This window comes from Coregonus lavaretus, assembly GCF_964263955.1.
Source record: "Coregonus lavaretus genome assembly, chromosome: 2".
In the NCBI taxonomy this organism is placed as follows: Eukaryota; Metazoa; Chordata; class Actinopteri; order Salmoniformes; family Salmonidae; genus Coregonus; species Coregonus lavaretus.
This window is the reverse complement of record NC_139989.1, coordinates 12130500-12156457: the sequence shown is the minus strand read 5'-3', so window position 1 is coordinate 12156457 and position 25958 is coordinate 12130500. Positions and strand designations below refer to the sequence as shown.

Below are 25958 nucleotides of genomic sequence, written 5' to 3'. Positions count from 1 at the left end.
TCTCTAGCGTTCTGCCTACATTGTTATTGTCTTTGGCCGAGGCCTGTGGTAGGTGGGGCAATGTTTTTAGGCTAAATGAAAGTGTGCTGGCCCCCACAAAAAAACAGACCACACGTCTTATGGCATAATGCAAAATGTCTCCCTTACCAATAACATTTTTTAAGGGTCGGGGAAGAAAAAAACAGAGATTTTAGGGGGAGAGGGAGAGATGTTCTTGTTTTCAGCCCATGGGCGTACAAGTACAATTTCCTGACGCATGCTGTTTTACTCATGTCCTTTTTATGTACATTATTTAGAGTTTGCCTGGTTGCTCATCTGACGCATGTGTCCCACACATTGCATGAAACAAAACGGAGCTGAGAAGCATAACATGCTCTCTTGTAAAAAGAGACAGCACTCTCTTGGTAGAACAGGCATATGAATGAGTGGGTGTACCGCAGGCTCATTCGAGACAGTAATGGTGTTAGGCATTTCAGTGACAGTCCAATTAAATTCATAGGCTACTATACGTTGTGAATGCTGTTTTATGTTTTGACAGCATATAGTGGGTTTTTACATACACTGTATGATTACCGTTGGAAAATGTGACATATTCAGGTCTGAAATGAGAGAGAGTTGACATGAAATCTCAAAACAGCTTCAACACCTGCATATATAAAACTGCTGTTCGTTCTTGACGTTTCACATCCCCCTGACATTCTCTGATCCGAAATCCAATCTTTTAATTGACATACTATAAATGATAAACATGCATTTCTTAACTGTGAAAGTATTCATTTCAGACTGTGTAGACTGGACTGGGACACCTCTTAAAGAACAATGGTGTGGACGTTAAGGTCACTGACTATGCTGCTGTTCCTGGCATATCTACAGGCAATAGAGGAGGAGGATATCCGAGCTGGTATGTACAGTATGTCTACATATGGTATGGTATGTCTGTTCTGTTCCCACGGGGGGCCAGTATGGAAAATAAATAAATAAATAAAAAATAAAAAAATACAACAAAAAAATGAATAATGTATGAACTCACTGTACTGTACTAACTGTAAGTCGCTCTGGATAAGAGTGTCTGCTAAATGACTAAAATGTAATGTAAATGTAAATGTAGAAAACATGCAGGTTAAACCTTACATCTCAAATTACAAAGGACATGTTTGGAGCTAAATATGGAAAGCCTTGACATTGTACATGATCATATCTTCTTTTTGAGGTGTGTGTGTGTGTGTGTGCACATACATGCATGTATCTATGACTGTGTGTGTGTGTGTGTGTGTATGTGTGTGTACACCTGTGACCACCCCTCCCAGGCATCACCAGCGGCTTTGACATCAGCTCCCACTACTCACAGGTCAGACTTATAACCAATATGGGTAACACTGCACCTTAAGTTGCCCCAGTACAGTGTTACCGTAATATGTCACCGAAAGTGACATACAGTGGGGAAAAAAAGTATTTAGTCAGCCACCAATTGTGCAAGTTCTCCCACTTAAAAAGATGAGAGAGGCCTGTAATTTTCATCATAGGTACACGTCAATGTTTGAGGTTGTGGACAGGTGTCTTTTATACTGATAACAAGTTCAAACAGGTGCCATTAATACAGGTAACGAGTGGAGGACAGAGGAGCCTCTTAAAGAAGAAGTTACAGGTCTGTGAGAGCCAGAAATCTTGCTTGTTTGTAGGTGACCAAATACTTATTTTCCACCATAATTTGCAAATAAATTCATTAAAAATCCTACAATGTGATTTTCTGGATTTTTTTTATTCTCAATTTGTCTGTCACATTCCAAACTCCACTATGGCCAAGACCAAAGAGCTGTCAAAGGACACCAGAAACAAAATTGTAGACCTGCACCAGGCTGGGAAGACTGAATCTGCAATAGGTAAGCAGCTTGGTTTGAAGAAATCAACTGTGGGAGCAATTATTAGGAAATCGAAGACATACAAGACCACTGATAATCTCCCTCGATCTGGGGCTCTCACCCCGTGGGGTCAAAATGATCACAAGAACGGTGAGCAAAAATCCCAGAACCACACGGGGGGACCTAGTGAATGACCTGCAGAGAGCTGGGACCAAAGTAACAAAGCCTACCATCAGTAACACACTATGCCGCCAGGGACTCAAATCCTGCAGTGCCAGATGTGTCCCCCTGCTTAAGCCAGTACATGTCCAGGCCCGTCTGAAGTTTGCTAGAGTGCATTTGGATGATCCAGAAGAGGTTTGGGAGAATGTCATATGGTCAGATGAAACCAAAATATAACTTTTTGGTAAAAACTCAACTCGTCGTGTTTGGAGGACAAAGAATGCTGAGTTGCATCCAAAGAACACCATACCTACTGTGAAGCATGGGGGTGGAAACATCATGCTTTGGGGCTGTTTTTCTGCAAAGGGACCAGGACGACTGATCCGTGTAAAGGAAAGAATGAATGGGGCCATGTATCGTGAGATTTTGAGTGAAAACCTCCTTCCATCAGCAAGGGCATTGAAGATGAAACGTGGCTGGGTCTTTCAGCATGACAATGATCCCAAACACACCGCCCGGGCAACGAAGGAGTGGCTTCGTAAGAAGCATTTCAAGGTCCTGGAGTGGCCTAGCCAGTCTCCAGATCTCAACCCCATAGAAAATCTTTGGAGGGAGTTGAAAGTTCCTCCATGCAGAGGAGATCTGCATGGAGGAATGGGCCAAAATACCAGCAACAGTGTGTGAAAACCTTGTGAAGACTTACAGAAAACGTTTGACCTGTGTCATTGCCAACAAAGGGTATATAACAAAGTATTGAGAAACTTTTGTTATTGACCAAATACTTATTTTCCACCATAATTTGCAAATAAATTCATAAAAAATCCTACAATGTGATTTTCTGGATTTTCTTTCCTCATTTTGTCTGTCATAGTTGACGTGTACCTATGATGAAAATTACAGGCCTCTCTCATCTTTTTAAGTGGGAGAACTTGCACAATTGGTGGCTGACTAAATACTTTTTTCCCCCACTGTACATGCCAGCATAGTTGACATATAACTACAATGGTTAAATGGAACTGTTGCGACATATTCTATAATATGGTTATTATTATTATATTCTAATGAGACCATGTTGAACTAGGTTGCTGTGGTGCAGTACAGCGACACCCCTCGTCTGGAGATCCCCCTGGGGAAGCACCACAGTGGCCCGGACCTCATCCAGGCCATCGAGGGCATCAGCTATCTGGGCGGGAACACCCAGACGGGCCGAGCCATCAAGTTCGCAGTGGATCACGTGTTCCCGTCCTCGCAGCGCGCCAGCACTGTCAAGAACCGCATTGCGGTGGTTGTGACGGACGGGAAGTCCCAGGACGACGTGGTGGACGCTAGCGTGGAGGCGCAGGCGCAAGGCGTCATTGTGTTTGCCGTGGGAGTGGGCACCGAGATCACCACCTCAGAGCTGGTTTCCATTGCCAACAAGCCGGCGGGGACCTACGTGCTGTATGCCGAGGACTACGCCAACATAGACCGAATCCGAGACTCCATGGAGCAGAGGCTGTGTGAGGGTGAGTGAGTGTAAGGCAGGAGGTGTACTGCTACCTGGAGGTGTGCTAGGATAGAGTTCCCCAGTGGGTTTAGGACCCATGGGTGGGTCACTGCTATTCCTTTTCCTTGATTTCATTCACTTTTTCTTTCACCTTGACTTCGTTCACGTTTTGGATTGGAAGAGTACAGAAAGCATTAATTGGGTCACAGCTCAAAGAGAACATTTGGGGTACCACTGAGCTAACGCGGTGCCCCCATCTCCTATGCCTATTTATGAGGCAGGAGGGTTGCCCTGAAAGCAGGCCGCACTCCGCTCACGCCCTATGAAGGGGGAAGCCGCAGGCACTGGAGCCAAACCAGGGACATGTGGCAGTGGCAAGAAAGGGCTTTAAGAAAATAGTGACAGGAAACAGATGTGATATGCTGACTATTGCCAACCACACTGCAGCTGGAGGCATTGTTTGACCATAAATTGCAGGGAAATTTGTCAACAACAGTTATGAAGCCATAGGAGCCCATTCACTACGTGCAAAGAAAAGCTAGTCAAAATGTGTTAATTATAATGTTTGGTATGCATGTTCAAATACGACAATAAAGATCAATTCAATCTAGATAGTATCTACGGTAGATATGCCACAACACACTGAAATGTATGTGATGTCATTTCTTGTCCAAAGAGTCAGTGTGTCCTACGCGTATCCCGGTGGCTTCCAGGGATGAGAAGGGCTTTGAGTTGATGCTGGGCATGAAGATCCACCAGAAGGCCAAGAAGATCCAAGGATCTCTGGTGTCTGAGGCAGCCTTCTCCCTGACCACCTCAACAGACATCACAGAGAACACAAGGTGGGTCTCCCCTTCAACCTCCACACCAACCATGGTCCTCAATTCCTTTGCTGAGCTATTGTGAACTCATACTTATCTCATATTATTGTTATCGATCAATAATGACAAACCTCCTGGCATTGACAACTTAGATGGAAAACTACTGAGGATGGTACATGGCTCTTTTGCCACTTCTACAGTTGAAGTCAGAAGTTTACATACACTTAGGTTGGAGTCATTAAAACTCATTTTTCAACCACTCCACAAATATCTTGTTAACAAACTATCCTTTTGGCAAGTCGGTTAGGACATCTACTTTGTGCATGACACAAGTAATTTTTCCAACAATTGTTTACAGACAGATTATTTAACTTATAATTCACGATATCACAATTCCAGTGGGTCAGAAGTTTACATACACTAAGTTGACTGTGCCTTTAAACAGCTTGGAAAATTCCAGAAAATGATGTCACGGCTTTAGAAGCTTCTGATAGGCTAATTGACATCATTTGAGTCAATTGGAGGTGTACCTTTACATTTACAAGAGCGACTTACAGGAGCAATTAGGGTTAAGTGCCTTGCTCAAGGGCACATTTACGTCATTTAGCAGACGCTCTTATCCAGAGCGACTCACAAATTGGTGCATTCACCCTATAGCCAGTGGGATAACCACTTTACAATTTTTTTTTTTTGGGGGGGGGGGGGGGGGGGGGGTAGAAGGATTACTTTATCCTATCCCAGGTATTCCTTAAAGAGGTGGGGTTTCAAATGTCTCCGGAAGGTGGTGAGTGACTCCGCTGTCCTGGCGTCGTGAGGGAGCTTGTTCCACCATTGGGGTGCCAGAGCAGCGAACAGTTTTGACTGGGCTGAGCGGGAACTATGCTTCCGCAGAGGAAGGGGAGCCAGCAGGCCAGAGGTGGATGAACGCAATGCCCTCGTTTGGGTGTAGGGACTGATCAGAGCCCGAAGGTACAGAGGTGCCGTTCCCCTCACTGCTCCATAGGCAAGCACCATGGTCTTGTAACGGATGCGAGCTTCAACTGGAAGCCAGTGGAGTGTGCGGAGGAGGGGGGTGACGTGAGAGAACTTGGGAAGGTTGAACACCAGACGGGCTGCGGCGTTCTGGATGAGTTGTAGGGGTTTAATGGCACAGGCAGGGAGGCCAGCCAACAGCGAGTTGCAGTAATCCAGACGGGAGATGACAAGTGCCTGGATTAGGACCTGTGCCGCTTCCTGTGTAAGGCAGGGTCGTACTCTCCGAATGTTGTAGAGCATGAACCTGCAGGAGCGGGTCACCGCCTTGATGTTAGCGGAGAACGACAGGGTGTTGTCCAGGGTCACGCCAAGGCTCTTCGCACTCTGGGAGGAGGACACAACGGAGTTGTCAACCGTGATGGCGAGATCATGGAACGGGCAGTCCTTCCCCGGGAGGAAGAGCAGCTCCATCTTGCCAGGGTTCAGCTTGAGGTGGTGATCCGTCATCCATACTGATATGTCTGCCAGACATGCAGAGATGCGATTCGCCACCTGGTTATCAGAAGGGGGAAAGGAGAAGATTAGTTGTGTATCGTCAGCGTAGCAATGATAGGAGAGGCCATGTGAGGATATGACAGAGCCAAGTGACTTGGTGTATAGGGAGAAAAGGAGAGGGCCTAGAACTGAGCCCTGGGGGACACCAGTGGTGAGAGCACGTGGTGCGGAGACAGCTTCTCGCCACGCCACTTGGTAGGAGCGACCGGTCAGGTAGGACGCAATCCAGGAGTGAGCCGCGCCGGAGATGCCCAGCTCGGAGAGGGTGGAGAGGAGGATCTGATGGTTCACAGTATCAAAGGCAGCAGACAGGTCTAGAAGGACAAGAGCAGAGGAGAGAGAGTTAGCTTTAGCAGTGCGGAGAGCCTCCGTGACACAGAGAAGAGCAGTCTCAGTTGAATGACCAGTCCTGAAACCTGACTGGTTTGGATCAAGAAGGTCATTCTGAGAGAGATAGCAAGAGAGTTGGCTAAAGACGGCACGCTCAATAGTTTTGGAAAGAAAAGAAAGAAGGGATACTGGTCTGTAGTTGTTGACATCAGTGGGATCGAGTGTTGGTTTTTTGAGAAGGGGAGCAACTCTCGCTCTCTTGAAGACGGAAGGGACATGGCCAGCGGTCAAGGATGAGTTGATCAGCGAGGTGAGGTAGGGGAGAAGGTCACCGGAGATGGTCTGGAGAAGAGAGGAGGGGATGGGGTCAAGCGGGCAGGTTGTTGGGCGGCCTGCAGTCACAAGTCGCAGGATTTTATCTGGAGAGAGAGGGGAGAAAGAAGTCAAAGCATAGGGTAGGGCAGTGTGAGTAGGACCAGCAGTGTCATTAGACTTAACAAACGAGGATCGGATGTCGTCAACCTTCTTTTCAAAGTGGTTGACAAAGTCATCCACAGAGAGAGAGGGGGGGGGGGGGGGGGATTCAGGAGGGAGGAAAATGTGGCAAAGAGCTTCCTAGGGTTAGAGGCAGATGCTTGGAATTTAGAGTGGTAGAAAGTGGCCTTAGCAGCAGAAACAGATGAAGAAAATGTAAAGAGGAGGGAGTGAAAAGATGGATGTACCTGTGGATGTATTTCAAGGACTTCCTTCAAACTCAGTGTCTCTTTGCTTGATATCATGGGAACATCAAAAGAAATCAGCCAAGACCTCAGAAAAAAAACGTGTAGACCTCCACAAGTCTGGTTCATCCTTGGGAGCAATTTCCAAATGCCTGAAGGTACCACGTTCATCTGTACATACAATAGTACGCAAGTATAAACACCATGGGATCATGCAGCCATCATACCACTCAGGAAGGAGACGTGTTCCGTCTCCTAGAGATGAACGTACTTTGGTGCAAAAAGTGCAAATCAATCCCAGAACAACAGCAAAGACCTTGTGAAGATGCTGGAAGAAACAGGTACAAAAGTATCTATATCCACAGTAAAATGAGTCCTATTTCAACATAACCTGAAAGGCCGCTCAACAAGGAAGAAGCCACTGCTCCAAAACTGCCATAAAAAAGCCAGACTACGGTTTGCAACTGCACATGGGGACAAAGATTGTACTTTTTGGAGAAATGTCCTCTGGTCTGATGAAACAAAAATAGAACTGTTTGGCCATAATGACCATCGTTATGTTTGGAGGAAAAAGGGGGATGCTTGCAAGCCGAGAACACCATCCCAACTGTGAAGCATGGGGGTGGCAGCATCATGCTGTGGGGGTGCTTTGCTGCAGGAGGGACTGGTGCACTTCACAAAATAGATGGCATCATGAGGAAGGAAAATTATGTGGATATATTGAAGTAACATCTCAAGACATCAGTCAGGAAGTTAAAGCTTGGTTGCAAATCGGTCTTCCAAATTGACAATGACCCCAAGCATACTTCCAAAGTTGTGGCAAAATGGCTTAAGGACAACAAAGTCAAGGTATTGGAGTGGCCATCACAAAGCCCTAACCTCAATCCTATAGAAAATGTGTGGGCAGAACTGAAAAGGCGTGTGCGAGCAAGGAGGCCTACAAACCTGACTCAGTTACACCAGCTCTGTCAGGAGGAATGGGCCAAAATTCACCCAACTTATTGTGGGAAGCTTGTGGTCAAGGTATTGGAGTGGCCATCACAAAGCCCTGACCTCAATCCTATAGAAAATGTGTGGGCAGAACTGAAAAGGCGTGTGCGAGCAAGGAGGCCTACAAACCTGACTCAGTTACACCAGCTCTGTCAGGAGGAATGGGCCAAAATTCACCCAACTTATTGTGGGAAGCTTGTGGAAGGCTACCCAAAACAGTTGACCCAAGTTAAACAATTTAAAGGCAACGCTACCAAATACTAATTGAGTGTATGTAAACTTCTGACCCACTGGGAATGTGATGAATGAAATAAAAGCTGAAATAAATCATTCTCTCTACTATTATTGTGACATTTCACATTCTTAAAATAAAGTGGTGATCCTAACTGACCTAAGACAGGGAATTCTTACTAGGATTAAATGTCAGGAATTGTGAAAAACTGAGTTTAAGTGTATTTGGCTAAGGTGTATGTAAACTTACGACTTCAACTGTATATGCCATATCTTTAATCTGAGCCTAGAGCAAAGTGTTTGTCCTCAGGCCTGGTGGGAAGCCAAAGTCATTCCGCTACCCAAGAATGGTAAAGTGGCCTTTACTGGTTCTAACAGCGGACCTATCAGCTAGCTGCGAGCTCTTAGCAAAAATGGCTTTTCTTTCGAAAACAAGGACATTTCTATGTGACCCCAAACTTTTGAATGGTAGTGTACATTCAGTAATCTTGCTCTGATTTGTCATCCTAAGGGTCCCAGAGATAAAATGTAGCATAGTTTTGTTTGATAAAATCAACTGGATTCTACAGTCTGAACCCCTGCTGTCTCTGTCTCCACACCCACCCCGCCCGGCCTTCTAGATGTGAGAAAGTTAGTGTATAAGCTAATGATCCATCATGAATGACATTCCTGGGAGTGTGTAAACTGACATTTTGTTTTACTATATCATTTTTGTATGTTCTCTATACTTATGTACTTGAAAATTTATCGATTGACCAATTCGGCACATTTGGGCAGACTTGATACAAAGTAGTCCAGCAATGCAACGCTTCACTGGATCAATCTGAAACTTTTCACATACGCTGCTGCCATCTAGTGGCCAAAATCTAAATTGCGCCTAAACTGCAATATTATATTATGGCCTTTCTCTTGCATTTCAAAGATGATGGAACAAATAGAAAACGCATGTTTTTTTGTTTGTATTATCTTTTACCAGATCTAATGTGTTATATTATCCTATATCAATTAAACTTTTTCACAAACTTCATAGTGTTTCCTTTCAAATGGTATCAAGAATATGCATATCCTTGCTTCAGGTCCTGAGCTACAGGCAGTTAGATTTGGGTATGTCATTGTAGGCGAAAATGGAAAAAAAGGGTCCGATCCTTAAGAGGTTAAGCTGCAGCTGGCCCAGAACAGAGTGGCACGTCTTGCTCGCCATTTTAATCAGAGGGCCAATATCAATAATATGCATGCTAAGAGTTAAGGAAAGACTGACTGCATCGCTTCTTGTTTTAAAAGAAACATTAAATGTCTTGGAAATTCCAAATTGTTTGCGTAGTCAATTTACACACAGCACTGACACACACACTTAACCCACCAGACATGCCACCAAGGGTCTTTTCATAGTCCCCAGCTCAATAACAAATTAAAGGAAATGTACAGTATTATACAGAGCCATGATTGTATGGAACTCCCTTCCATCTCATATAACGCAAGTGAACAGCAAACCTGGTTTCAAAAAACAAATAAACACCACACGGCACAACGCCTCTCCCCCATGTGACCTACTTGTTGTGTGTATGTACTGACATGTATGTGTAACTGATAGATGCAAACACACACACACTACATGTTAATGTTTTTAAATGTATGATAATTGTAAAGTATTTTGTTTGTAATGTCTTTTTCGTAAATTCGGACCCCAGTAAGACTAGCTGTTGCTATTGGCTAATGGGGGATCCGAATAAAATCAACAAAGAATTATAGTAATAATAATAATATCGACTCAGTTATGAGGTATTGTTATTTCTGCCAAAGAGGCAACTGACTGTGACAAGTGAAAGGTATTCACAAGCTTGAATTCGAAATCTGGTTAACGTCTACACCTGGGTGAGTCACTTCGACTACCTTCAGCCTCAGACACTAGAAGCAAGGGAGAGTTTGAAAACATTCCAATTATTTTTTCAGCCAGTGGCACTTCAAACCTATTTGACACATGTTTGTGGGTCGTAAAAAGCACACAACATCATCGCCAATAGTGGAATATTCTAAATATTTTCTTGGCAGCCTGAAGGAAAACAGTGAAAGGTGAACAAGCATTCATAGCACCTAAAATAAACCTTAAATTGTAGGTGTTTTATGTGTGAGCAATTATATTCTGGTAGCTATATATTTTTTATAATGTCAACAGTGAAGTACCACATCTTAGAAAACATTTGCTAAACATCTTAATGTATTTGTTTTTGCTTATTACTCATAACTAGGGCCAATAATGTTTCTTGACCATATGAACTGACCAGGAAAATCTCTGGACCCATAGTTTTTCCTAGACTTGTCACATGATAATACAACTTTCTGTACTCATCATACCTTGCAGGCTTATGATTTCCTCTCATCTTTAAAAGGTTACTTACAAGTTACCATAGAGACGTTTACAAGTACTGTATTCATGATTCAGTTATCTATTCGTTATTTGACTCTTTTCTCAGGGAGATCTTCCCTGAGGGTCTGCCTCCGTCCTATGTGTTTGTGGCCACGGTCCGTCTCAAGGGTTCAGCCAAAAGGGACAAGTTTGACCTGTTGAGGATCCTTTCTAAAGATGGCGTCACACAGGCAGCAGTGACACTGAACGGAGTGGACAAGAGTGTCACCTTCACAACCACCAGCACCACCAACGAGGAGCAGCTGGTCACCTTTAATGTGCAGGGTATTGGGGTTGGTATCTTTGTGTACTTGTGTAAATTTTTGTTTACTTGTATACTTATTTGCACATGAACAATGTAGACCTCTACCACTGTCATGAAATATGTTTTTTAAAGAGCATGCTATATACCACACACAGGAGGTTGGTGGCACCTTAATTAGGGAGGACAGGCTCGTGGTAATGACTGGAGCGGAATCATTGGAGTGGTATCAAATACATCAAACACATACAGTTGAAGTCGGAATTTTACATACACTTAGGTTGGAGTCATTAAAACTCGTTTTTCAACCACTCCACAAATGTCTTGTTAACAAACTATAGTTTTGGCAAGTCGGTTAGGACATCTACTTTGTGCATGACACAAGTAATTTTTCCAACAATTGTTTACAGAGAGATTATTTAACTTAGAATTCACTGTATCACAATTCCAGTGGGTCAGAAGTTTACATACACTAAGTTGACTGTGCCTTTAAACAGCTTGGAAAATTCCTGAAAATGATGTAATGGCTTTAGAAGCTTCTGATAGGATAATTGACATCATTTGAGTCAATTGGAGGTGTACCTGTGGATGTATTTCAAGGCCTACCTTCAAACTCAGTGCCTCTTTGCTTGACATCATGGGAAAATCAAAAGAAATCATCCAAGACCTCAGAAAAAAAACTGTAGACCTCCACAAGTCTGGTTCATCCTTGGGAGCAATTTCCAAACGCCTGAAGGTACCACGTTCATCTGTACAAACAATAGTACACAAGTATAAACACCATGGGACCACACAGCCGTCATACCGCTCAGGAAGGAGATGCATTCTGTCTCCTAGAGATGAATGTACTTTGGTGCGAAAAGTGCAAATCAATCCCAGAACAACAGCAAAGGACCTTGTGAAGATGCTGGAAGAAACAGGTACAAAAGTATCTATATCCACAGTAAAACAAGTCCTATATCGACATAACCTGAAAGGCCGCTCAGCAAGGAAGAAGCCACTGCTCCAAAACCGCCATAAAAAAGCCAGACTACGGTTTGCAACTGCACATGGGGACAAAGATGGTACTTTTTGGAGAAATGTCCCCTGTTCTGATGAAACAAAAATAGAACTGTTTGGCCATAATGACCATCGTTATGTTTGGAGAAAAAAGGGGGATGCTTGCAAGTCAAAGAACACCATCCCATCCGTGAAGCACGGGGGTGGCAGCATCATGCTGTGGGGGTGCTTTGCTGCAGGAGGGACTGGTGCACTTCACAAAATAGATGGCATCATGAGGAAGGAAAATTATGTGGATATATTGAAGCAACATTGAAGACATCAGTCAGGAAGTTAAAGCTTGGTCGCAAATGGGTCTTCCAAATGGACAATGACCCCAAGCATACTTCCAAAGTTGTGGCAAAATGGCTTAAGGACAACAAAGTCAAGGTATTGGAGTGGCCATCACAAAGCCCTGACCTCAATCATATAGAAAATTTGTGGGCAGAACTGAAAAAGCGTGTGCGAGCAAGGAGGCCTACAAACCTGACTCAGTTACACCAGCTCTGTCAGGAGGAATGGGCCAAAATTCACCCAACTTATTGTGGGAAGCTTGTGGAAGGCTACCCGAAACATTTGACCCAAGTTAAACAATTTAAAGGCAATGCTACCAAATACTAATTGAGTGTATGTAAAATTCTGACCCACTGGGAATGTGATGAAAGAAATAAAAGCTGAAAGAAATAATTCTCTCCACTACTATTCTGACATTTCACATTCTTAATATAAAGTGGTAATCCTAATTGACCTAAGACAGGGAATTTCTACTAGGATTAAATTGTGAAAAACTGAGTTTTTAAATGTATTTGGCTAAGGCATATGTAAACTTCCAACTTCAACTGTAGTTTCCAGGTGTTTGATGCCCTTCCATTTGCTCCGTTCCGGCCTTTATTATGAGCCGTTCTCCTCTCAGCGGCCTCCACTGATACCACAGTATACTGAAAACACAATATCAGACTTTTCAAAGCCAGGACTTATTCCTGGTCAGGTGACATTATCAGGAAACACACCTGATCCTAACTGTGATCTTGTACGTTGTGATGGTAGGCATACATTCTGCTGGTGTTGGAATGTAGTCTGGCAATGATCATGAACATCACCCTCCCATTTCTGATACTTTCAGTGGACTGGATTGCAGTTTAGACTCCAACGCGTTCTCCATTCAGAACAACATGCAACCTCACAACGTTAATTCATGTGGACGCCATGGCTAAAGGCCACGGAACAGTTGATTTTCTGTTTTCCTTTTGGCAGCTTTGTGTTCAAAGAGAGTGTGCAGCGGAAAAGCGGGATGGTGCCATAAGTACCTCCATGGCACTGCTCACCACTCTGATTGGTAGCATTGGCAACCTGTCTAGAAGCCTGGGTGCCACAAGTACTCCCACTCCTAGATTTAGCTGAATGGTCATTATAACTAAGAGTACACTTTGACATTTACACTGGCATTGTGGACACAGATAGGTATGGATGCAACCGCAAGTGAATTAGAGCCCTATGGTATTATGGACGTCACATCCACTCAGTGTCCCTACCGTTCTGATTGACCCTTTTGGGCCACCATCCGTTACAGAGCCTCTTTGATGAAGGCTGGCACCAGCTGAAGCTGCTCGTGTGGCCCCGGCAAGTCACCGGTTTCCTGGACGACGAGCAGATCCAGGAAGTGGCGCTACTGGAACCGGTGGAGCCAATCTACATCAACGGCAAGACGCAGGTCGCCAAGAAGTTCGGGGCGGAGACCACAGTCCCTGTGAGTAGAAGGAACAGTGTTTGTTCTAGGGCAAATTGGCAAGGGATGTGACTATAGGCTTACTACTGATCCAGTATAATTACTTAGGTTGGCACTGTATATTTACTGGGGCCTTACGTGGGGCGTGTATGGCTCTCACAAAGCATTTGACGAAAGCATTTAGCAGATGTGGTTTTCTATGTTGGACTAAAGTGAAATAGGACCATTGCATTTGGATGAACAATGGGTGAAATTGTTGGATGTAGTCTCTTTCATGATTTCTGTGTTTTCCTTTCTTTTTTAAACCCTTTTTTTAGGTGGAGATACAGAAACTGCGCCTTTATTGTGACCCTCATCAAAGCGAGAGAGAGACAGCCTGTGAAATATACTCTGTGGTGAGGCACACATTCCATTGTGGGGAAAATCGGTTAACTTCCCCAACCCCTCTCAACCCCTTACACATTTAATGTTATTATGACAAATGGAGAAAATGTGATAGCATCTTGACAAAGAAGTTGTAAAGTGTAGTTTGAAGTGCAGTTTACATAAACTGTGTATATGGGTATAGTGGAATATATATTTTTCTCTCTTTTTTCTTTCACAGGATGATGAGAGGGTAAGTGAGAGCTTGTTTTCTCTGCTCTTTTTAACCATTTATTGTCTGCATCAGAGTGTCACTGACTTCAGTGTGTATCTGTCCCAGTGTCCCCTGGACCGTGAGCCCACAGTGGAGGAAGTGGAGTGTGACTGTGCTAATGGCAGCTCAGGACCACCTGGACTTCCTGGACCTATGGTACAGTACAGCATCACCCACTCTGGTGTTACCCTCTCCCACACACATACAGTATCCCAAAACCCACACTCTCTCTGCCCCTCTCTCCATCTCATTCTGTCTGTCTCGGTCTGCTTCCTGGGCTTCGTTGTAAAAGAAATGGACATCTGATAGATTGGTTAGTCTCCTCCCCTCAGGTAGCTTTGACACCGGAGCTTAAAACGTTTCAGTGACAGGCCCTGCAACCACATCCTGTGTGATTTATTACATTGAGTCCATTTTAGAAGTGTGTGTCGGCAGGAATCACTGTAGATCATCAATCATTAGATAGACCATCCGTTATTAATGCAGTATTTATTTGGACAATCTTTCATTCAAAACAATACAAGTTAAAAAAGAAAGGGAGCAATCACTCCAACAATGTTTTTTTTCCTGATTCTCCTGAGTATATGCCACTTGTGTAACATGATCAATCACACATTCACATTTGTTGAAAAGCCCGTAACATATTTTAATGCCTTTGTGACTGGCTGTACAGGGTCTCCAAGGTGAGATAGGAAGAGCAGGGCCACCCGGCCCTGACGGTAAGCCTGTGAGTACACATCAATGTCTCATATCATCGTCATATTGCATGATAACAACAGTATCCATCTCCCATCACACCTACCTCCTACAGATGTTGGGAGAAGTTTTGGGGGACTTTTTAACATATAATTTGACATAACGGAAGAGAGAATCACAGATAGCCTTCCCACTTAGGCAACACATAGACTACATTATACTGACCCTATGATTGCTTGTTTTCCTCCATGCTTGCCTTTTGTTTTTGACTATGGAAACCAGGGTGAGCCTGGTAGGTCTGGAGAACCTGGGTTTCCTGGCGAGAGGGTGAGCTTTCTAGACAGTCTAACACTCTGTTTACTGTAACACTTTTAACACTCAGGAATAATGTATTATTAAATATGAATAGTACCATTTTTAAAGCAAACTGTTATGGTTGTTAAGCTAACAGTTAGCATATCCATTCAGTTTAATGTGGACTGTGCAGGAATCAAACCCACCACAATAGTAGCCAGTATTACCAACACCATGGCAGCAACCACTGCTCTGACGAAGGCCAAGAGGCCACCACCTAAACTTAAATAAAATAAATTATACTAGCAAGAGCAGTGTGCGGCTGTCTCTTTTTTTTAGCAACCACTGCAGTGCCATTAATATATGTTTAATAGCATGATACATCTATTAAATCTGAGAGACATACAATAGAAGTGTTTGTTTCTTCTTTCTTCCTGACCCACACAGGGTGAATTGGGCCCACTAGGACCCAGCGGGGCTCCGGGTCTGACGGGTGGTAAAGTAAGCTCCCCTCCTTTGTGTGGATGTGCATGGTTTGGATTGATATATTAGGGTTTGAGTTTTGCATAACACTCTAACATGCTCCAACTCTGTGTCCATGAAGGGCGAGAGAGGGGATCCAGGACTGCCGGGGAAACCGGGCCCGCCAGGACCAAAGGTGAGACTCCCAACCCGACTTCCACCAACTGTGCCAGGGGACGAGAGGAGCCAACCAGCCCACACCACCAACACCACAGCCCTGTCTGAAGCACCACAATGGTGCTCTGTATACCAGTCATGTTCTGTCTGTTCTGGACTAGTGTTTTAAGAGGGTTTAAACATATGGTCAGGTTCAATGGAAACAACACAGTCTAACTGCGTTGAAGTGCAGGCCCTTTGAGACCAGATGGGGAGGAAATGGAGGGATTTATTTTCACATGTAGCATATCAAAACCTTCAGAAAATGGACAGAGAAAAAAAGAGTCAACACTGTAAAGCACTACAGAGGCCAAGAGTAGTTAGATTTTTCATCAATGCCTCTCTGTGCGTTGTTAAAATATTGTATTTTGTATTCTAGGGTCCTGCCACCTCACAATTAAACCTTGGCTCTGTTGGAATGCCAGGGAAAATGGTAAGGGTTTGGGCCTTGGTTTCCAGACCTTTTCCTGACAATAGAGCTCTAATATTTGATGAAGTGAAACTGTGCCTGTAACAACATGTCTTCGCCATTGTCCATATAGGGACTTCCAGGTGAGAGGGGAGAAGCCGGACCTCCGGGAGAGATTGGACCAATGGTACGATCTGGTTTTGGTTCTTTGTTTATCTATGATCATCATCTGACCAATATGGTCGTTTGTCATATTCTTTGGCAGTCTGTCAGTTTCGGAACCTGGCTTCTTAGTTTGATCTTGTTAAAAGCTCCCATGTCTACGTAGCTGCTGATAAAATAGTATGTGTTGCCAGCTTCTACACCCTAGATGACTACAATGATTCTAATTTAAGTCCTTCACAAAAAACTGCAAACCTTCAACTCAATGCCCATTACTAACAGGTGAGGGCTTCCAGTGTACGTCTCATCTCATAAGATGCTCAAACTGACAGAACTAATAACTACCAGGCACTGCATGTAGTTCAGTTGGTAGAGCATGGCGCTTGCAACGCCAGGGTTGTGGGTTCGATTCCCACGGGGGGCCAGTATGAAAAATGTGTGCACTCACTAACTGTAAGTCGCTCTGGATAAGAGCGTCTGCTAAATGACTAAAATGTAAAATGTAGATACAAGTTTAAGTGGGCTAGCAAACTGTCATCCAAGTCTCAGTAATTCTAATTATCTCACTGCAGTGATTATGATATATAACTGACTGCATAACCCACAACAGGTCTTTGACTTGAATCCTCATTTGGGCTTTCATTTAGCCTGGGAATCCAAACTAAATCCACACTACATTTGTGAAACAGTTTAGATTCCCAGGTTAGCCATTATTACCTTCATAGTGGAGACATCACAGTTATTTGGTAATTCTCTAAGATTAGGAGAAAGTGTAGGCTACAGCGGAGTGGGTTTGCTGCTTCCTCAGTCCTCTCTGTATGTCTATACACCAGACAGCCTGTTTGAAGTCGGAGTGGAGGGGCTAATTTCTGTAATTGTGTTTGATTTGGGACGTGAAGAGGGGGAATTTGGCATTGACCTGTTCTACTCCATTTTGTTCTAAAGAGGTCTTTATTTTCCTTACAGGGGGGACCGGGAGTGCAGGGCAGAGCTGGACCGATCGGGCCGGTGGGACCAAAGGTGAGTCCTTTCCTAAACTTCCTGCTCCATTAACAATGAGAGGATCGTAACTTGATTTTTGTTTATAGAGGCATAGGCAGTAATGAAAGGAAGCTAGACTCATTCTGTTTCTAATTAGTTAACAGTGTAGTTACTGTGTAATTACATGAAACAACATGCTATCCAAGCAACTACATTGACGACATTGTGCTTTATCTATGATGTACAGTGTGAAAATATGAGGTACAGTAGGATAATATAGGAACATAATGTACTCTGCACCAGCTGCCAAATGAATCATATTCTAATGCCTTCTTTGGCCTTAGATGGATGGCTGGGCATGCTGCTACTTTGATTGAAGTTCAATCCCATCAATCCTCTCTTGGCATCTTTTGATTCAATTAAGCGAAGGACACAGGATTGACCACATCTGAAGCACGTCAAGTTGTGAAATAAGTTAAATATAACACTGTGAATTTGCAAACAAGAAAGCATGAAGGCTAGCTGTGCAGATTCGCTTTCGACCCTTCTAGGAAATTAAGTTATGTGCATGTTATACCAATTGAATTCCAGCCACAAAGCAATTTGGCAGTTTTCCTGTTATTATAATGCATTTGCGACCCAAGAAGCACTTGAACTGTAATTGCAACAGGCCCATCGGTCTCTGTGTGTGGGTTGAGCACTGCCTCAGTAATAACAAGAGGTTGTGTTCACACTTTGAGTTTCTAATGTGAACCACATGCACAGTGCTACTGCACAGTTCCATTGACACAAAACAGAATTGCAGTCCAGTCATGTAGTTAAACACGTCCTATTAGACCAAAACGAGGCCTTTCATCAGAACTACAGGACCAAAACACAGTGGTTAAAGACCATGTCAGGGATGCGTTTCATCCTGAAAAGCACCTTGAAAAGAAGTGTCTGATAGGGTCATGTCACCTGAATCGGCTTCATCTGTTCAAGCGCTCATCATACTGTTTAGGGATTCATTGGATTCATTATACTGTACATTCATCTATCTGGACTGGTACATGTGGGGACCAGTTGTAAACCATGTAAACCACAACATGATCCTGTATCCATCATCTCTGATCTGCTTACTTAGTACAGTCAAGTGGTGAAGAATTTATAACCAACAAGCTAGAAGCCTGTGATTGCACTGGTCCTGGGACCAAGCGAACGTTCACGTGTGGTACTTTCTCAGATACCGCAAGGAAAATAAATAAAGTGCATTTCCCTTGATACTGTTGCAGGAAGCATTGCACAGCCTAATGATTTACAGGAATCAACCTATCTGTATACACAGACGGACAGACAGGGCTATTCTCATACAGTTGACTTAAACATGGAAATTCAACTCTGTTTATTGGATTAGTGAGTCCTGACAAAGATTGTGTTTGGATGGAATAGTCAGAAAGAGTGTTTTCCCCTCTACCTTTCAGCCTGATTGTAATAGTTGGGAAATTAATGAATCACAAGACAGTGCAGATTCAGTGAGACAAATCTATTTAATGTTAGTTGTGCTACCGTATCTTATATAGTCAGCTTTTCTAATGAAAGAGAGAGCCATTGTTGAACTGGGTTGTACAGATTGATTAATTCACTTGTTGAACAGATTCAACCCATCTGGACACGATCAGTGCACAATCTTGACTTGCAGTAAGTCATCACATTGAAATGATAATTTTGTGATCATGGAAGTCAGTGTAATTATTTATGTATAACAGTGTGTGTAATTTGTTGTGACACATGGTGGAAAACTATTGTAACAAACCAAATGCGTGATTCAAGCACTTAGTGTTGCTTTACACTGAGATCCACTGGTGAATTTGAAACACTGATGGTGCATATAGAATAGCGTGTGTGCGTGTCTTTCCAGTCTCAGGCAGTTTGAATGAAACATGCACTCACCCCCGTTGACAGTTCAGGTGGCTGGGTCCTGGGTCCTGTCTTGGGGGTGTTTCACATTACTGGCAGAGGGCCACCCCCCACTCAGCGCCCGGTCCATGCCAAGCTATAGGCCTGTACCTATACTCACAACCTCCTGTTAACAACATGTCTAACTGCGGCACTGTAACATACTGCATGCCTGTGAGGTCATGGCTTCACCATTAGCCTGGCTTTTATCCAAAGACCTGCTCGCTCACTGACAGAGAGCACGCATACCTTCTAAATGAATGTATAAAGTCAATATCGATGTATATACAATAAGTATAAATACAACCATTATTAGACATTTATTAGAGAGGTTATGTTTTTAAGAACCTCCATGGGTTATTCATTTGACTATTAGCCCAAATCTATATTTTCTGATGATATTAGGGATTTGACTGAAATTGGACTGAAATTATACCCAATCCTGAAATTGTACTACAATTATACCCACAAGAGGGAAGTGAAATCAATCACCACAAAAATGGAATGAATAGGATATATCCACGAAAACATACACTTTCAGATGAGGAGTCTGCTTGGGTTGCATTATGTGATATGTCTCATGATGGCTGGCTCGTTCTCAAGGTTTTTCCTCGAGTGAGAATGTTATGAATCATGCAGGACAAGGTGACATTTTTTCACTCCAACCATTTTTCCAGTAGACGCACAAACCTAGCAAAAATATTAGTTCTGGTAGCACACATTGGGAGTGTGTTTGCTGTGTGTTACACTGTGTTGTGTTCTTTTGGTAAAGAGCAAGACTTTTTCTCAAACTTTGACAAGGCCATTTTCTTCTCTGCAGTCAAAATATACCAAGGTGGGTGAGTTAGCTATACAGTATCCTGGAGGCAGGGTGTGTATTGATTTAGGTTATGGTGTGATTATCATTGAGGTAAGAGACAGAAGAGACACTAGCAGGGCCAGGTGAGATCAAGGGACACTGGTGCCACAGCATTGGAGCATCACGCAAACTGACTTGACTGGACAACATTTATATTTTACATTTTAGTCATTTAGCAGACGCTCTTATCCAGAGCGACTTACAGTTAGTGAATACATTTTTTTTTTTTATACTGGCCCCCCGTGGGAATCGAACCCACAACCCTGGCGTTGCAAACGCCATGCTCTATCAACTGAGCTACATCCCTGCCGGCCATTCCCTCCCCTACCCTGGACAACGCTGGGCCAATTGTGCGCCGCCCATGAGTCTCCCGGTCGCGGCCGGCTGCGACAGAGCCTGGATTCGAACCAGGATCTCTAGTGGCACAGTTAGCACTGCGATGCAGTGCCTTAGACCACTGCGCCACTCAGGAGCCAACCTGTCGTTATGCCTAATTCCATAACACATCTTTGTTGAAGGGTACCTAGGCGTTGGCAAAGGATGTGTTAGTCTTCACCTGATAGCAAAACTAAATGTATGCCAATGTGACAACTTGGTTTTGAACCTGGGTTGTCTTTGTGCTTTAACAGCGTGTTAACCCTCTGAGCGAAAGCCTCTGCATCCCATCTGGGAGTTAAAACAAGACCTCAGGCAAGGTTACTAATCGAACAATCATGGTTCACTGAACTACCGCTGCTACACCAACATACCTCAGGAGGACTACAGTAGAAGACATTCATGCTATTAGCTTAGTTTTTACTATCTTCTCCTTTTTATTGGAGGTTTTCGCTAGACCAATGTTTACAGAGGGCACCTCTAAACCTAGCTTCAGCGGACAGTCATACAACTTCCCCTTATCGACCAGGATGGCAGATTTACTCCCTCTTTTGTCCCATCCCTTCTCAATTGAGAGTCTGAATTCCAGCAAACAGTTTACCCTGCTGCATTGAAGTGCCCTAGCCTGGGCACCAGTATGTTTAGCTAACATTCCATTCCTTGAACACCATGTCACAGGGGTGTAATGCACCTAAAAAATCTGTGGGGGAACAAAGTACGTGAGGATGGCTTGGGGGTGGAGATTTTTGCATTTTTTAAACACCTGAAACAGCTTTTTCCTACAATGTAGAGACATAATCATTATGAAAACAAATATGTTTATTTTTCTGCATATCTAAGGATACCTCTTGAGCTGCCTGTATCCTCCTGACTGGTGGTTATAAAAAAATGAACTTAATATGCATCTCTGCTAAAATCTGGGTAAAAGATTGAAATGAATGAGTCTTATTCACTACACTTAGTAATTGCTTGCTTCTCTACCAACCTTGCCAGCAGGCATGCCAGCTAAGATAGTTAGACAAGCTAGCTACTCTAACAAGCTTGGCACACCTGTATTTGGGGAGTTTCTCCCATTCTTCTCTGCAGATGCTCTCAAGCTCTGTCAGGTTGGATGGGGACTGTCGCTGCACAGATATTTTCAGGTCTCTCCAGAGATGTTCGATCGGGTTCAAGTCCAGGCTCTGGCTGGGACACTCAAGGACATTCAGAGACTTGTCCTGAAGCCACTCCTGTGTTGTCTTGGCTGTGTGGTTAGGGTCGTTGTCCTGTTGGAAGATGAACCTTCGCCCCAGTCTGAGGTCCTGAGCACTCTGGAGCAGGTTTTCATCAAGGATCTCTCTGTACTTTGCTCCGTTCATCTTTCCCTTGATCCTGACTAGTCTCCCAGTCCATGCCGTTGAAAAACATCCCCACAGCGTGATGCTGCCACCACCATGTTTCACCGTAGGGATGGTGCCAGGTTTCCTCCAGATGTGACGCTTGGCATTCAGGCCAAATTGTTCAATCTTAATCAAATCAGATAACTTGTTTCTCATGGTCTGAGAGTCCTTTAGGTGCCTTTTGGCAATCTCCAAGCAGGCTGTCATGTGCCTTTTATTGAGGAGTGGCTTCCGTCTGGCCACTCTACCATAAAGGCCTGATTGGTGGAGTGCTGCAGAGATGGTTGTCCCTCTGGAAAGTTCTCCCATCTCCACAGAGGAACTCTGGAGCTCTGTCAGAGTGAACATCGGGTTCATGGTCACCTCCCTGACCAAGGCCCTTCTCCCCCTGTTGCTCAGTTTGGCCGGGCAATCCTGTCTCGGAGCTTTATGGACAATTCCTTCGACCTCATGGCTTGGTTTTTGTTCTGACATGCACTGTCAACTGTGGGACCTTATATAGACAGGTGTGTTCCTTTCCAAATCATGTCTAATCAATTGAATTTACCACAGGTGGACTCCAATCAAGTTGTAGAAACATCTCAAGGATGATCAATGGAAACAGGATGAACTTGAGCTCAATTTCGAGTCTCATAGCAAAGGGTCTGAATACTTATGTAAATAAGGTATTTCTGTTTTGTATTTTTTTTTTTATCTGCAAAAAAAACGAAAAACCTGTTTTCGCTTTGTCGTTATGGTATTGTGTGTAAATTGATGAGGGATAAAAAAAAAATCAATTTTAGAATAAGGCTGTAACGTAACAAAATGTGGAAAATATCAAGGGGTCTGAATACTTTCCGAATACACTCTATTTACATCTATCTCTCCATCTGGTCACAGCAGAAAGGGACTCCTCTCTCTCACTCCCCTCTTTATCTTCTTCCATCTCATTCAAAACATTTTGGCAGTGTATCACAAATATACCTCAAATCCCTGAGAAAGATGACCTTGCATGCCTATAGGGATTAGAGGACAGTAAAAATATCACAATGCCACAGAAGCAGTAAAACATAGATTCCAGGCCAAATCCTTCGGCCAATTTCTTTCATCCAACTGGCTCATTAGATAAGGGTGTGTGATTAGCTGTTGTGACGTGGCCTGTCAGTTTTATTTGTGAGGTTTTTGCCCTAGGAAAACGCATGCACACACACACACACGCACATACGCATGCACACACAATTAGACAAGCAAATTTAAAACTTGACACTATCCACACTTTCACAGACATATAAAACTCAAATTTGCTATAAAGATCGTTGATATACACTGAGTTGTCCTTTAAACAATACTGAAACCCGGGCTGCCTTTTCCAATTAATGTCAATGAGGCCTATACCGTAGACATATAAGACTTTACAGAAGTATAGACCGGGGCAATTCCTCCCACAAAAACAATTTCATAGTTGGGGATAAAATATACAATTACACTATCCCTGGTCTAATTCCAACAGTGTCTTATTGAGGCCCTCATGTCGAAGCCATTGAGCATGTTTTTTTGTACTTATATGTATGCATGCTCAATGCCTAAAGGCAGACTTGAGTACTTCATGAAGGATTGTCTGTCTGTGTGCACGTATTGGATGAATCTGTTAGGGTCCTTAAAGGGATACTTCAGGATTTTGGCAATTAAGCCCTTTTATCTACTTAACCAGAGTCGGATGAACTCGTGGTTACCATTTTTATGTCTCTGCGTGCAGTATGAAGGAAGTTGCTAACTAGCTTTAGCGCAATTGCTAATTAGTGTTAGCACAATGACTGGAAGTCTATGGTAACTGCTACCATGCTAGTTAGCATTGGCTCACAAAACTACAGTACCTCTAACTTCCTTCATACTGGATGCAGAGACATAAAAATAGTATCCATGAGTTCATCTCACTCTGGGGAAGTAGATAAAGGGCTTCATAATCCAAAATTCTGAAGTATCCCTTTAACCAGGGGATGAATCTGTTACGGTCTTTAACCAGGGGATGAATCTGTTAGGGTCTTTAACCAGAGGATGTGTAGTGTAGTAGATGGGTAATACATGTGTGTATGTCTACTCTCAGCACCACACACACACACACACACACACACACACACACCATCACTGGCTCAAGATTCCTTCCTCCGCTGCTTCAGTAACCCACACGTACAATAACAAGACCCTGGATTTGACCCTTGAATTAAACCAGTTAGCAGAATGTAAGCCAAACTGTAGCCCACTCTGTTTTAGGCTAAGCCTCCCTACAGGACTAGTGCAAATTAGATTAGCCCTCGAGGAAGCTCAGTAGCACTACAATGGGATTCTGACGTCATTCAGGGAAAAGGTGCCTCTCAAATGAAATTCTATTGTTCATTGTTGATAACTGAAGGAGGACATTCTATGATCATTGCTTTGAATGCATTTACAGATGTTTATGTATCTATGAGTTTGTTATGTGGAACCATGAGCTCTTACTAATGCTCTTGGCAGGCAATGGAGGGCATTATAACTATACATGGATGGCCTATATACAGTGAGGGAAAAAAGTATTTGATCCCCTGCTGATTTTGTATGTTTGCCCACTGACAAAGAAATAATCAGTCTATAATTTTAATGGTAGGTTTATTTGAACAGTGAGAGACAGAATAACAACAAAAAAATCCAGAGAAGCGCATGTCAAAAATGTTATAAATTGATTTGCATTTTAATGAGGGAAATAAGTATTTGACCCCCTCTCAATCAGAAATATTTCTGGCTCCCAGGTGTCTTTTTATACAGGTAACGAGCTGAGATTAGGAGCACACTCTTAAAGGGAGTGCTCCTAATCTCAGTTTGTTACCTGTATAAAAGACACCTGTCCACAGAAGCAATCAATCAATCAGATTCCAAACTCTCCACCATGGCCAAGACCAAAGAGCTCTCCAAGGATGTCAGGGACAAGATTGTAGACCTACACAAGGCTGGAATGGGCTACAAGACCATCGCCAAGCAGCTTGGTGAGAAGGTGACAACAGTTGGTGCGATTATTCGCAAATGGAAGAAACACAAAAGAACTGTCAAACTCCCTCGGCCTGGGGCTCCATGCAAGATCTCACCTCGTGGAGTTGCAATGATCATGAGAACGGTGAGGAATCAGCCCAGAACTACATGGGAGGGTCTTGTCATTGATCTCAAGGCAGCTGGGACTATAGTCACCAAGAATACAATTGGTAACACACTACGCCGTGAAGGACTGAAATCCTGCAAGGTCACCCTGCTCAAGAAAGCACATATACAGGCCCGTCTGAAGTTTGCCAATGAACATCTGAATGATTCAGAGGAGAACTGGGTGAAAGTTTTGTGGTCAGATGAGACCAAAATCAAGCTCTTTGGCATCAACTCAACTCGCTGTGTTTGGAGGAGGAGGAATGCTGCCTATGACCCCAAGAACACCATCCCCACCGTCAAACATGGAGGTGGAAAAATTATGCTTTGGGGGTGTTTTTCTGCTAAGGGGACAGGACAACTTCACCGCATCAAAGGGACGATGGACGGGGCCATGTACCGTCAAATCTTGGGTGAGATCCTCCTTCCCTCAGCCAGGGCATTGAAAATGGGTCGTGGATGGGTATTCCAGCATGACAATGACCCAAAACACACGGCCAAGGCAACAAAGGAGTGGCTCAAGAATAAGCACATTAAGGTCCTGGAGTGGCCTAGTCAGTCTCCAGACCTTAATCCCATAGAAAATATTTGGAGGAAGCTGAAGGTTCGAGTTGCCAAACGTCAGCCTCGAAACCTTAATGACTTGGAGAAGATCTGCAAAGAGGAGTGGGACAAAATCCCTCCTGAGATGTGTGCAAACCTGGTGGCCAACTACAAGAAACATCTGACCTCTGTGATTGCCAACAAGGGTTTTGCCACCAAGTACTAAGTCATGTTTTGCAGAGGGGTCAAATACTTATTTCCCTCATTAAAATGCAAATCAATTCATAACATTTTTTACATGCGTTTTT

General features: G+C 43.6%; 1 protein-coding gene across 1 annotated transcript in view; it reads left to right on the top strand.

The window, feature by feature from the left end:
• Nucleotides 1-819: 819 nt before the first annotated feature.
• The window catches only part of LOC311138437 (uncharacterized protein), a gene marked incomplete at both ends in the record, with an annotated part of 44026 nt that continues 18887 nt past the window's right edge, over nt 820-25958 (top strand). The window contains 16 exons of the mRNA XM_084173118.1: nt 820-901; nt 1308-1348; nt 3103-3526; nt 4184-4349; nt 10600-10825; nt 13403-13579; nt 13876-13953; nt 14163-14174; nt 14262-14351; nt 14869-14922; nt 15174-15218; nt 15633-15686; nt 15790-15843; nt 16243-16296; nt 16406-16459; nt 17401-17454. Coding sequence (XP_084029244.1) covers nt 820-901; nt 1308-1348; nt 3103-3526; nt 4184-4349; nt 10600-10825; nt 13403-13579; nt 13876-13953; nt 14163-14174; nt 14262-14351; nt 14869-14922; nt 15174-15218; nt 15633-15686; nt 15790-15843; nt 16243-16296; nt 16406-16459; nt 17401-17454 — 1665 coding nt within the window. The remainder of the gene's footprint in view (nt 902-1307; nt 1349-3102; nt 3527-4183; nt 4350-10599; nt 10826-13402; nt 13580-13875; nt 13954-14162; nt 14175-14261; nt 14352-14868; nt 14923-15173; nt 15219-15632; nt 15687-15789; nt 15844-16242; nt 16297-16405; nt 16460-17400; nt 17455-25958) is intronic.